Here is a 14,597-nt window from a genome sequence, read left to right as displayed (position 1 = left end):
GCTCTCAATCATGAATTATTAAACATTTGCTAACTGTTACAAATTAGGTCCTGTGCTAATTCCTGATGAGCGAGACACAACCCCCATTCTCTAAAAACTCACAATTTAATGGGAACACATTTAGATTTCTGGATTATGATGTGTTGAGTATTAATAATAAAAGTGTATAAAAACTGCTGTAAGAACATAGAGAAGCCATTATTTTTGACTTGCAATGTAGAGAAAGGCTTTGCAGAGATACTGATATTTGAAGTTTTAACCTAGCATGACCATTTAAATTATCTACTAAACTCATACTCTTGAGAATGAAGAGTCTCTATTAAAAAAATAAGGCACAAATTGTGGGGGTGAAGGGAGAGGCACAAACTAGGAGCTCCGTGATTAAGACAGAAATAGGTTTGGTCATCGTAGTTGTAATTTGGCTACCAGCATTACCATTATCATCATCATAATTAACATTTATTGTCTTATTACAATGTGCTAAGCACTTCACATACATAATCTGGCATGTAGATATTATAATCCCCATTTTATAGATGAGGAAACTAAGACATAGGGAAATTAACTTGTCTCAAGTTGCATTATTGTCAGTATACCTTTCCTTGTGCCATTCTTCTGTGGTGGTGAATTGTGGGCAGTGAAGTGGGAATTGTGAAGCTAGATTGTGAAATCCCACGTTAAGGAATTTGAACCTTATTTTTTAAGACGATAGGAATGCACTGACATTTGTTAAGTTAAAAGTGACATAATTAGATTTGTATTTTGCATAGAGGAGCGTGCCACGTTTTGCAGATCTCACTTAAAAATGCATGAGTAGCATTTTTAAGGCTGAATAGGATTGAGAGAAGACCTGAAGACAGGAAGCCCCGTGAGGGGCCTGTTGTCCAGGTGACACTTTGAAAATGATTAAATAAGATAGTGGCAGTGGGGATGGAGAAGAGGAAATGTACTTGATTAGACTACATACTCTAGGGCAGCACTCACTGTTCTCCAGGTGGTCTCCAAATTTATAGTATCAACCCTGGCTTCTCTCATAAGTTCTTGATCTCTCTCTTTAGTGGATCTGTTCAATTTGAGGCCGCATAGTGTAGAGGAGTGTGGGCTCTGGAGCTGGGCTGCCTGGATTCACATCTCAGCTCTACCATTTATAGCTCTGTGACCTTGTCAAGTTACTTAGCCTTCCCATCTTTCAAGTTCTTCTGTAAAGTAGTATTAATAATAGTACCAACCTCCTTGAGTTGTGTGCTAAAAAGGTTGGAACAGTGCTTGGTACGAAGTCATTGTTTTCAAATGTGGTATATAGTATTCTCTCCATTTGCATCAGTCTCACAGGTCATACTTGCCTTACTTTTCATCTTTGACTAGTTTACTAAATGAGAAAAATGTGACATATAACTGCTGATCAAGAAACAGCTTGGTGAAGAAAATTATAGGGAGAATTTGCTGAACACTCACTTGGAGCAGATGACATTTATAATTCCTTCTAATTCTGAGAGTCTGATTCCATATTTAAACTCAATGCATCTAAGCCAAATTTATTATCATTACTTCCCTAAATGAGTTATTGGTTCTTACAATCTCTGACTTTATAAATGGTCATTCAGGAAATTGTCTCTTTTTTCCCCTAAAAATGTCTCTTTTGTCCTTTACTTCATATGCATTGCCATTATCTTCCACCAGGTCTTCATTACCTCATACCCAGGTCAGCAAACTCTCCATAATCGTTGGTAGATAGGATCTATAATTATACATTTATTTGTTTCTGCAGATTATTCCTCTACCTATTTTGAAATGGTCTGTAATATTATCAGTATATTGTTAATAACTTAGTATGACACCATATAGACATTGTTTCCACCATCTAAGTGAGAAACAAACCTAAAATTGTCCTACAAATGCTTTTATGCAGTCATTCCTAAGGAAATAAAAAAGAAATGTGTAAGAAAGTTGATTTAAACAAAACTTTTAATAACCAGACTGTAGTGTTTAAAGCTGAGAATAATGGTTATCCTTAGTTGTTTTTCATTAGAAGATCTGTCCTTTTCTGAAAACGTTATTTCCTGGCCTGTTAGATAATTTGGTTATGTCATGATCCATTTATGATGAACCATCTTAATGGACTGAACTGATTATTTGGTCATTAACATGCTTCATCTCTTTGTTTCCTCCTTTATTTTGTAACCCTTATAGCACATTTTACCTTTCTTTGCTTTTTTTCATTTGATTCATTTCGCTCAGAACTGCTTATAACCTTGGATTAGGTATTACTTGTTCAAAGATGCCATAAGCAATTACAGTTTAGGAGAGGTTGAAGTTTTCAGTTCTTCCTCCTTCAACCAGTATTTACCTCATTATCCCATCTATCATAATAGCTTCCTCACTTCTCTCTCTGTTCCTAATTGGGTGGTCTCAAACTGTTGGCTGTAGTTGTATCTTCTCTGGCGTGCATGTTTGAAAATTTTTGAATTAGTTGCCAACATATAAAAACTCATGGTTTCCAGTTTATGAAAGACCTGTTTAGATTTCAAGCCTATCACTTCTTCACCTAAATCAAATTATTCTCTAAACATGTACTTTTATATTTTCCTACCTCTGTATGTGCATTTTCTCTGCTTGAAATTACTTTGCCTCTCTTTTCTCCATGGTGAACCTCTATTCTTGAACATATAGTGCTAAAACCTGCCTCCTCCTCAACCCGTGAAAAATCATTCCTGTTCCCTCAGGTAGGGTATTCTGCTCCCTCTACTGTGCTCTCATAACACATTTATTCGTACCTTGATTACAGCACTATTATGTTGCATATCATTGCTTTCTTGCATACTTATCTCTTCTGTTAGACTATGAGAGCATGTAGGTTAGGATCCATGTTGTCCCTATATTCATAGTGCCTACAACATTAGATGCATAATAAATGTTTGTTGGGTTGGATTCTTTTTCTCTTTTCTCATCCTTTATCATTTTGTTTCTTTCCTATAGATAATCTGCTGGGAATCTCTTGGGTTGACAGTTCCTGGATCCCCATTTTGAATAGTGGAAGTGTCCTGGATTACTTTTCAGAAAGAAGTAATCCTTTTTATGACAGGACATGTAATAATGAAGTGGTCAAAATGCAGAGGCTTACATTGGAACACTTAAAGTAAGTTACTGTAAGAAGGTAGCGTCTTTGCCAACTAGAGATTTTACAGTGAACGGTTCTTTCAAGCTGTGGATCATGAAGTCCAGAGCGAAGTTTTGGAAGAACTGGAGTTTTGTTTGGGTTGTACCAATTTGACATGCAAATAAATTATTAGTAGTCAGTTGTAACCTAGTGTCTTTTCTGTATAACTTCATATATTACTGTCCAATTAAAATGTAACTATGAGGTTTATGTATCGATCTGATGAGTGATTTTAGCAATGCAAATGTTATCCTCAACCAAATAACTATACTTATTGTCTCCTCTTCATCTAATTTAATGTCTTAAACCATAGTCTGGTTTATAGTAGATTTTTCTTTGTATGGCTAAAGCAAACAAAAATTTTAGTCAAACAGTGCAAAGCAAGATTCTTCAGACGTAGGACGCTAAATAGTTAAGAATTTATTACTATTATGAAAGTTTCTGAAACAACTGTAATATAGTTTTTTATCTGTCAGGTAAACATTGGAGAGGGTTCATAAAATTAAATTCCTATGGTATTTTAAATAGCTTTTGTTATGAAGCAAATATTTACAACTATTAAGACAACTTACTATTTCTTTTAAACATAATCTGTTGGGTCAAAATCTTCTTGGGGGCAAGGATAAGGTTTTGATGTTTTCTAGTTGGGTAAAATGTATAGTTGACATATATAGTCAAGACCTGTAGAGTTTTCATGTATATTTTGATATTTTATCTATGTTTATAGATCTCCTTGGTCAGGAAACATGGTATTTTGGTTGCCTTTTTGGAAATATACACTCTTCAGTGTACTTTCATGACTGAAAACACTCAGATTGAAATTCATCATGAATTTTTGTAGAGAAATTTTGTTCTTATTTAATACAAATTTTACTTTATCTGTACCTGGGAAAATAGCCAGTTTTATTGAACAACTGCTTTTTAATATTAAACATAGGCAGTTTTAATCCTGTTTACAGTGTTGCTATACTTTTCTATAGTAATTTGAATGTTCTACAAAAATTGTTTGTAGGTTTTTCATAGATGTCTGAATGGCTGTGTTCTGTTTTCAGTCAGATGGTTGGAGTGGAATACATCCTTTTACATGCTCAAGAGCCCATTCTTTTTATCATTCGGAAACAACAGCGGCAGTCTCCCACCCAAGGTAAAATGTGTAAACTTCAGGCATTATTTTCTTCTTAAGATACTGTGATTTATTTACTTCCTGAGCTATATGTTCTTATTTTTTTGGATTGGGTTCTGTTTTGGGGGTCCCCAAGACCAGCATACGTACATGTTCAGTGTTTTGCTAGAAGGACTTAGCAGACACAGCTTGTAGTTAGTTATGCCTAAGATTTGTTAGGACAACACAGTAAGGATACCCAGCCAGATCAGTAAGAGAAAAAGCCATCTCTAGGAATCCATGTGTAAGCTTTCTGTGCTTTCCCTCCTGTGAGGGACCACATCAAGTGTATCCTCCCTCCAGCAGTGAAATGCAGCCCCACGAGTGTAATATGTCTCCTCAGGGAAGTCCATTGGAGACTCTGAGTCCAGAATTTTTATTGAGGGCTAGTCATGTAGACATCTTCACCTGCCAAAATTCCAGACTCTCAAAAGGAAATTAGGTTTCCGATATTCAGTTACATGTCACTTAAGGACAGGGATACGTTCTGGGAAGTGCATCATTAGGCAATTTCATTGTTGTGTGGACATCATAGAGTTTACTTACACAAACCTAGATGGTATAGCCGACACACCTAGGCTATATGATACCAATCTTATGGGACCACTGTTGTATGTGTGGTCTGTTGTTGACCAAAACATTGTTAGGCTGCGCATGACTGTAATCACATTGTTTGTACAAATTGTCTAGGCAGACTGGTATAGCAGGCATAAATTTATCACTGAGGAAATGTTTCAAAACCTGAGTTCCCCTAGTCACATGCTTACACACCAAGAGTCTTCCAACATGCCCAAGGAAAACTCTCCAAGTGCTAACAGAATAACTCACTACATTGAAGCCACTTCTTCCTGTGAGAATAGTTGTTGGAGTTCCACCTGAACCTCAAGCATCCCAAGTAACTTTTCTTCTCATCTCAGTCCACTGAGTCTAATTCTGTTACAAAATACATGGTAGATGCATTTGCCCAAATTCATAGAGGATCAGTTGAAAATCCTCATTGACACATTCAGCCAAAAGTCTTACCTGAATTATATTAGCAAACAAAAACTTGGTTTTGAAATTACGCTGAAGAGTATAGAATTCGGATTTGATTTTGAACCAGAGAGCTGGTCACTTGTTCCAGAGATGACCACTTACATTTCCTAATTAGATAACCCTCATCAAGATTTTTAGGAGCAACCTTCACCCTTTCATTCCAGAAAATGACTTGCTAAGGAGATTGTGGTTCTAGAGTCGAGAATCCAAATATAGTTTCAAAATCAAAGATCTAGAGTCCCTGCCCAGAGGAAAAGAGAACCTTAGAACAAAGACAAGACCAAGGACAAGATTTCCATGATGAGAAGGTTCAAGGTATAGAAGCTATACAAGACGGCACCAGCCTCACTAGCAGCTGTTTTATTCCTTTGGACCCAGGACTGGGGCACAGAGGCAAGTTTGGTGCATCTGGTATCTTCACCCTGAGCCCTAAATCTCTCTTGCTCTAAGCTTTTACTCCCCAAAGTGTGGTTGAGTGACAGCAGCACTGGATCTCTTGAGAACTTGTTAGAAATGCACTATTCCTACTGAGTAAGGATCTGATTTTAACAAGATACTCTGGTAACTCAGATGGCACATTAAAGTTTGAGAAGCACTACTCCTAGGGCAAAAGTTGGCAAACTTTTTCTGTGCAGGTCCCAAGTACATATTTTAGGCTTTCTGGGCCTCATGGTCACTGACAACTACTCAACTAGTGCCTTAGCAGCCTTAGATGATGACGTAAGTGAATGGGAACTCCTTTGAAGCTCCAGTGTAACTTTATTTACAAAAATAGGATTTGCCGAACCCTGCCTTAAGCTGTGATATGGGAAAATGTCAAATTTTGGTTGTTCTTTTTATAGAAATCTATTTGGCAGTTTGTGTGCATAGCTGTATTCATAAACTTTTTTTTTTGTTTTCCTTGCACTGCTTTAGTTATCCCACTGGCTGATTACTATATCATTGCTGGAGTGATCTATCAGGCACCAGACTTGGGATCAGTTATAAACTCTAGAGTGGTAAGGGTCTTTACATTCTTTAAACACTAAAGAAATTTTAATTGAGCTACCTTGCTTCGAAGAATTAAACAAGAACTCCTCTCCCTTGTGTAAATTGGTATAAAGTTTTGACTATTAGCATGTCTTGAGCATTGGTTACTGTGGACCAACTCCATGTTAAAAGTATATACCACAGCCCCAGCTATATAGTGATTCAGGTTCTGAAAAACAGAAAATTACTGTCTTTGCATATGTAATGTTTTGTGAGTATTTACTTTGTAAATTTTGGTTGATCTAATAAGAAATTTAGAATTCATTTTCTTTTTACAAGCTTACTGCAGTCCATGGCATTCAGTCAGCTTTTGATGAAGCTATGTCATACTGTCGATATCATCCTTCCAAAGGGTATTGGTGGCATTTCAAAGATCATGAAGAACAAGGTAGGTAGGATACCTAGGTCCTTCTAAAACTCTTTTTGATACTTTGAGAATGAAGCTGTTTTCTTAAGGAGAACAGCTATTCGTGATTTCTGGGTGTGTTTTACTTTTCTGTAGGAAGACTCTTCATAGGATGATGATATTGTCACAGCTATGATTCATGTAACTAGATGTGGTAGTAATAGCTTTCTCATAGGAACAGATATAAATTTTAATGTGTTAAGTAACTGGTAATAAGTTGATTCAAGGTTTTAAAATATTTGGAACATACAGAGGAAATTGGTGATGAGGAATGAGTAAGAATGATATTTCCTGCTTACCTAACTGTTGAGTCATCTTGAAATCTGGAACCTGAATCCCCCCAGTCTGTGAAGTAGGGGAGATGCTCTTAGAGCCCTCTCTCCAGATAACCAGTCTGTTTTTTTATCTTTCTATGTTATCACCTGTCATCAAGCCAGCTTCCCAGTTTCCATAGCTGCTAATCTACTGCTTGTTCTGCATCATATTTTACCAATAAAAGTACTTGTAGAAATGTGTTTCTAGCATTATACCTATATCCTACGTTTCCTTCTCTGAGAAATGGCAACTCAGAATAAATCACTGAGGGAAAGGTAGCCTTTAAATAGAATTCAGACCCATGGAATGAACAGCTATATTTATTTATTTATATTTATTTATTTTCAGATACAGCTATATTTATTCTTGATAGTAGGTGCAGGCCACAACATTTGACGTAGGAAAGTTTGCATCAGTTGAATAAACCTCTCTGAAGAGCTGTTTGCCCCTAGCTTAAGGAAATGTTTGGAGCAATGCTTACCTGGAAGTCTTCATTTAGAGACAGTTCCCCTATACAGCACACTCCTAGGGAAAATTCCACATGTGATTAGCCTTAGAATTTCTCTTGCAAGTTGTTCTTGTCTTCATGGTCTTCTGTTGTTTGGTTTGTCCTGTTTTTTCCCAATGGATTATAGTCTTCACAGTTGAGTATGGTAACTTGAGTTTGTAAAAGTTGCATTTTCCATTTGCACCTATCAAGTTTTGTGGGAAAAGACCATTTAATTCATGTAAAATATACACAAGATAATTTCAAACCAATAATCTGGATTATGACATAGGTAATTGTGGAAAACTTTAGCCTTAAAATTCTCATGTCTGTTTATGTTTACATACTAAAACTGGAGTATCTTTAAAAGACATATCAGCTTTTTAAATGTTAGAATGTTAACTTCATTTCAGAGGGACAGTTAGAATACTTCTGTGTATATGTTGTGTTTAACTTATTTGGGGGATTATTTTTGGAATAGCAGCCATTAAAAATAATGGAGTTTGAGTGTATTCATGGCAGGCAAAGATTTGTAAAAATGTAACACACAAAACTAGGCAGTGTTTTTATTTAGACTTCGTATTTTAATAGATAAAGTCAAACCTAAAGCTAAAAGGAAAGAAGAACCAAGCTCTATTTTCCAGAGACAACGTGTGGATGCTTTACTCCTAGACCTTAGACAAAAATTTCCACCCAAATTTGTGCAGGTAATGAGAATGTGTGGTTAATTTTTTTTTTTTTTCCTTTGGTGAGTAAGATTGCTTCTGAGCTAACGTCTATTGCCAATCTTCCTCTTTTTGCGTGAGGAAGATTGTCGCTGAACTAACATCTGTGCCAGTCTTCCTCTATTTTTGTATGTGGGATGCCACCACAGCGTGGCTTGACGAGTGGTGCATAGGTCCGCACCTGGGATCTGAACCCTCAAACCCCAGGCTGCCAAAGTGGAGCATATGAACTTAACTACTATGCCACTGTGCTAGCCCCTGTGTGGTTAATTTTGATTTGACGCTTTTCCCTGGCATATTTAGTTTTAATTGAGAACTGTTTTCAGATGTGACCTAAAAATACGGATTTTCCTCATTAGTTAAAAAATGATCTGTGAATCAAAGGAAAAGTTTTTAAAGACTTAGTGGAGGAAGGGAATGGAATTAATACTGTTCTGTGCTCTTGAGTGTAATTCCTCGTTGAATCTTCAAAAACTATGCGGAGTGCATCTAGATAATATTCTCATTCAAAAGGTTGCTAAAAGTGTCATAGATGGTAACAAAACTAGAATCTGAAACTCATGCAGTTTTTACTCTGTGTGCTGCCTTCCAGCCTTATGTAGTGGATAGTTAAGTCTTTATATGATAGAACAGTTAAAACTTTTGTAACAAAAAGAAGAGAATATTTGAAGCAGAGAGTTTGATGTGATAGATGGGAGAGGGCAGGAGTAATGATAGTTGCATCATATTGGTGTTTAAGTTACGTGAATTCTATCACAGTAGTCCCTGCTTATCCATGGTTTCACCTTCCGTGGTTTCAGTTACTCTCAGTCAACTAGGATATCTGATGTGTAGTCAGAAGGTCAGTAGTAGCCTAATGTTACATCGCAATGCCTGTGTCATTCACCTCACTTCATCTCATGTAGAAAGCGCAAAGACTCTTGAATCTTAAAAACAAAACAAAATAAAAACAACCCTTACCTTGTAGAAAGTTATGGAAATTTAAAAACATCTGAAAGTAGAATAATTCAAAATGAAACCCCCTTGAAACCTATTACCTTGCTTCAACAATTATCAAACATGGCCAGTCTTGTTTTATTTCTTCTTCCCTCACTTCATCCCAATTATTTAGAAGCAAGTTGCAGACTTCATATCATTTCAGTGAGTTTTTTGCATTTTTGTTTTAAAGCTTTAGCCATAGTCACACTTAAGTTGTCATTTTCCAGAACTCTCCCCTTTTAACCATCCAAGGGCCAAAAGCCCACTCCCAAAGAGAGAGTATGTCCAACTGTATGTAACAGAAGTAGGACTAAGATGGCTTTCTCTAGAACTGTGAATAATACCTTTGCCCCTCCTACCCAAAAGATTTCTCCTCAGATCTAGAGAAGAAAAATTCTTGGTCTACTCGAAGTCTCCTCTGAACTCCTGTTTACATTTTGCGTCTCCCAAAACCATCTGTAGCTCAGGACTTTACTCCTACTTATCCATTGTATTAAATAGTTGAGCTTCTGGATCCAAGGGTTGTTACCCCTATTGGGAGGTGCTCGGGAGAATATTGGTGGAGTCCTGCCTGCTTCTTTGAAGCTCTTTTTTCCATATTTTAATACTTGTCACTACTGAAAGTACACTAAAACTGATATGATGGGACTTCAGGCCCTCAGAGCCTTTTATGATGAATGCCTTTTCACTGCTGCTTTTAGAAGATGCTAGAAAACCATAGGATATTCACTTCAGCTAGGTTTAAGTTTGTTAAGTTTGTTAGAGATTTGCTTGAAGGACTCACAGGATTTATTACAGTGACATAGTAAGGATATACAGGCAGATATAAGGGAAAAAGACATAAGTGGAGTCTGGAGGAATCCATGTGCAGGCTTCCTTATACTCTCTTATTCTGGTGAGGGGTCACCAGAGGGCACTCTTCTCTCAGCAATGAAAACGCAGCAACACATATGTGATATTTCTGCCCAAGGAAGTCCATTAGAGACTTGGTGCCCAAGTCTTTTGGGGAAGTTTATCATGTAGGTGCCCTCTGTCTAACACATGCTGAAATTCCACATTCCCTGAAGGGAAGCTGGTATTCAGCATAAACAACATTGTTTGCAAAAGAGCTAGGCACAGTGAGGCATCACTATCTGTTAGGGAATGGTGGAACCGTCCCCAAACCCACGTTCCTAGACACCAGCCAAGGGTTAGCTTTGCAAGCTGGCCTTTTCAGGGATAGCAGCCGTAGACCTTCTACGTTAACCTTTTCTACACAATGGATAATATGGAGCTCGGTTTTGGTCTTATTAAGTGTAACAGTTCCCAGAACTTGTAGTTGGAGTGGACTAGTAGGCAAATGGCAACATGATTCTGGAACATCTGCTATCAGAAGATTTTGTAGTGTTTAGTCATACGAATAGATAAGAAAGCTTAGGGAGGGCATGTAAATTCAGAAAGAAATTCAGAAAACAAATGGAGGCATTAAACTTAGAAATGAAGAGAACACTTTTCTTCTGAGATGAGAGGGAAGTATATAAAGCTATTTTATATATATGTATATATGTATGTGTGTGTACATATGTATATGTATATATGTAAAGGTATAGTAAGTTTGAAGGTAGATAGGAGGGAACTTGGGGCATTGACGTCCTTTTTTTTCTTTAAACATAGGTGGTAGATCAGTATTGCTGAGGGTGAGGGGTAGGTTCTGAGCCTTGAGGAGGGAGGAGAAGGAAAGTGTTTTAAAGCATTCAACTTGGGTAATGGGAAAAGGGAGATGACAGGGCCCAGTCAAGTAAAAGAATTGCTGTACAGAATGGAGGATCTGACCTTGTTCCTGACCCCTAGGGCCCCCATCATTTTCCCCTGCAGTTTGATATCTAATAGGATACTCATCACAAGCCTTATGTTTATAGTAAAATACCCCTTTTTCCTCTTACTTCCGGTAGCTGCCAACTTTAAAAGTTGGAGAGTTCATCCAGATGTCATTCTGCTTTCGTATAGCTCATATCCCCTAGACAGATGAGGCTCTGGAGTCTTGAAAGGCTCCATGTTCCCTCCCATTGGATTCTACTTCGCTGCTTTTTGAAAAGCATTGTAGCCTGGCTGCAGAGGCGGCGGGCTCTGTAGATGTTCAAGGATTTTTGTGTTTGACTCTCTGTTCTAGGTTGAGGTTTGTGTCTTTTCTGGAACGGGAATAAGAAGTAGAAAATGATAAATTTACTTTATGGTACACGAGTAGTAGTGCTTTCTTCATGAAGTCATTTATAGTGTAATTTGAGTGAAGATATAATTTTAAAAAGAATTAGGAAGTCAAGAAGAAGAAAGGTTTGCTAACCTTCCCTGTTTTCTTCTCCCTCTTTCTCCCCCCCAACCACCCCTTTAAAAAAATTATAGCAAAAGTCTGGAGAAAAGCCTGTCCCAGGTATGTTTCATCTGATATTCTTATTAACCTTGAAATAAGACCAAACAACCTGTTAAACTCTATAACTATAGCATGTGAGGTGAGTGAGCTATGGTCATTTTGTCCTTCTAGACTCTCATGGTAGTTTGTTACTCCTAACCTTTGAGACTTCCTGAATTGCCAAAAGATGGTGCTTTTGTGGTAGTGATATTAGTACTTAAAAGATGAATTGGAGTAGGAAGAGTAGGTGTTGAGGAGATGTGGAGAGGCTGAGGTGATTTGAGGTTGTTTTTAGTTCAAATCTCAGTATAAAGAAAGGCCTTGTGTTTCATTATTGAAAACAAGTATTGAGCTATCTGTTGAACTGGGATAGAATAATTATATATTGTTTTTATGCATAGTTTCTTATTTAAGTGTCATTTGTTTTTGTCTAGTATCACAGATTTGCTTGAGTTATCCAGTTTTTAGGTTTATAAATGGGTTCTTCGACATCTGCCTGATGAAACCACTGAATTTAGAACTTGAGATAAGGAGTTCTAAATGAATTTGAGAGTCTGAACCATTCACATTAACCATTGTCTAAAGTGATCTCATCCCTCCATCCCCACCCTCCAAAATATACGTTTTTGATGTCCAGTGGATCAGACAAAGAAAGAGGCAGAACCTCCGCCAGAAACTGTGAAATCTGAGGAGAAGGAGACCACAAAGAACGTTCAACAGACAGTGAGCACTAAAGGCCCCCCTGAAAAACGAATGAGACTTCAGTGAGTACTGGACAAGAGAGAAGCTTGCGAGACTCCTCTTGTCAATCATTATGCCTCATTACTGTGAGAGGCTCTTGAACTCTACAATTCTTTGTCACAGCCCTCTTATTTGTGTAGAATGTACTTGTTCTTTAAGAAAGGATGTAAAGATCCTGATACTTTTGATATTGATATTATGTATCTTTTGTAACCTGTCCTCAGCTGGACTTGAGCAGCCTCCTCACTCACATGTGTACTGCTATATGGGTTTAAAAACAAAATAAAGGTGTTTGTATAAATTACTTTATCATGACTTTTCTTCCCCCTTATTTCTTTCTCTGAAATATTTCCAGATGCACTTTGTAAACACAAAGGATTAATGTTAAAGTAGTGACTAAGCTTATTTTCTTTTATTAGTTGCGTATTCCTCAATATTAAAATAATATAGATACTGATAATTTGAAAGATAAAGGAAAGGGAAAAAACCTCACTCACCAAATACCGTCACCCTACCCATACTAAACGATGTTGTGAATTTTGTCTTTTTCTCTGTGTAGATATTTTTAAAACCAGTTTGTAATTATTCTGTTCATACAATTGTACTTTATCATACTATGACGTCTGTTGTAAGCGCTTGTCCATGTTTACTTAGTTTTTATGGACTATTTATTTTAGTGACTGAATAATTCTTGTGAATTACGTGTTCTTTTAAACTCTTCCCATGTTATACTTAAGTTTTCCCAATTTGCATTATTTTAAAAAAAGGCTGCAGTGATTACATTTGTATATAATGACTTTTCAATATTTAGTATTTATTTCCTTAGGATAGAGTCCCAGCAATAGAATCACTAGAATCTGTACTTTTTTTTGTTTTTTGAGGAAAGATTAGCCCTGAGCTAACATCTGCTAATCCTCCTCTTTTTGCTGAGGAAGACTGGCCCTGAGCTAGCATCCATGCCCATCTTCCTCTACTTTATACATGGGACGCCTGCCACAGCATGGCTTTGTACTTTTTTTTTTTTGCTCAGTCCATAGTGCCAAGTTGTTTTTCTCAAAAGGCTTGGACTTCTTATCATTCAGACAGCAAAGTATGAAAATACCAAGTTCTCCAGAATCTCACTACCACTGAGTATTGTCATTTATGTTTTTTAGTGCTAATTAAGTGGCAAAAAGTGATTTATTATTTTAAGTGGTTGAATAAGTTCTCATCTTTGATTTTTGCTTTTTTGAAGTGTCTGATCTATATTATGTAAAATTTTTCTTTTAGCTTTTTATTTTGACATGATTTCAGGCTTACAGAAAAGTTGTAAGAATAGTACAAAGAATCCCTACATATATACCTTTTGCCCAAATTTCCCATATATTAACATTTTTCTGTATTTATTTAATCTCTCTCTCCCTCTTACCTCTTGCTATCAATTGCTGTTTCTCTCTCTGTATTTTATATGTATGCGTGTGTAAAATACATATATGTATCAAATACACACACACATATACACCTTTTATTTTTGGATTGAAAGTCAGTTACAGTCATGATGCCCATTTCCCCTAAGTACGTTACTGTGCATTTTCTAAAATCAAGGACATTCTTTTACATAGCCACAGTACCAAAATTAAACTGGTATGATACTATTATCTAATTAGATCTTATTCAGATCTTGCTGGTAGTGTCAAGAATGTCATTTGCAGCAAAAGAATATCCTGAATTATACATTGGATTTAGTTGTCCTGTCTCTTTAGTCTGCTTTAATCTGGAACGGTTCTTTAATCTTCCTTATTTTTGCTTGCTAATTTAAAGAATTTAGGCCAGTTATTTTGTTGAATGTGTTTCAGTTTGGGTTTGTTTGATATATTTTCATGATTAAATTCACCTCATGCAGTTTTGTCAGGAATACTATGGAAAAGATGCTTATAGAGGCATGTGTTGTGAATTTGCCCCGTTTCTGTTGATGTTAACTTTGATCACTTGGTTAAGGTAGTAGTCTCTGTCAGGTTACTCCACCATAAAGTTACTATTTTTCCTGTTGTAATTTATAGATATCTCGTTGGGGAAATAGTTTGAGGCTCTGTAAATGTTCTGTTATTCATCTAATTTTTACCTTCTAGTTAACATCCACTGATAATTCTTGCTTGAATCATTTATTACTATGATGGTTGCCAAATGGTGATTTTCT

General features: G+C 36.6%; 1 protein-coding gene across 7 annotated transcripts in view; it reads left to right on the top strand.

The window, feature by feature from the left end:
- MED6 (mediator complex subunit 6) overlaps positions 1–14,597 on the top strand; it is a 114,308-nt gene that overhangs the window by 2,316 nt on the left and 97,395 nt on the right. For 2 of the 7 annotated variants that reach the window (XM_070593480.1, XM_070593481.1), the window contains exons 2-7: positions 2,977–3,136; positions 4,210–4,301; positions 6,270–6,352; positions 6,663–6,771; positions 8,183–8,298; positions 11,674–11,701. In XM_070593480.1, coding sequence (XP_070449581.1) covers positions 2,977–3,136; positions 4,210–4,301; positions 6,270–6,352; positions 6,663–6,771; positions 8,183–8,298; positions 11,674–11,701 — 588 coding nt within the window. Of the gene's footprint in view, positions 1–2,976; positions 3,137–4,169; positions 4,302–6,269; positions 6,353–6,662; positions 6,772–8,182; positions 8,299–11,673; positions 11,702–12,114; positions 12,726–14,597 lie in introns of those variants that run through there. The other 5 variants (XM_070593482.1, XM_070593484.1, XM_070593483.1 and 2 more) reach the window with 5 other exon arrangements.

Source organism: Equus przewalskii, chromosome 25 (genome assembly GCF_037783145.1).
Source record: "Equus przewalskii isolate Varuska chromosome 25, EquPr2, whole genome shotgun sequence".
Taxonomy (NCBI): domain Eukaryota; kingdom Metazoa; phylum Chordata; class Mammalia; order Perissodactyla; family Equidae; genus Equus; species Equus przewalskii.
Note: the sequence above shows the minus strand (reverse complement) of the source record. Positions and strands in the feature narration are given on the sequence as shown.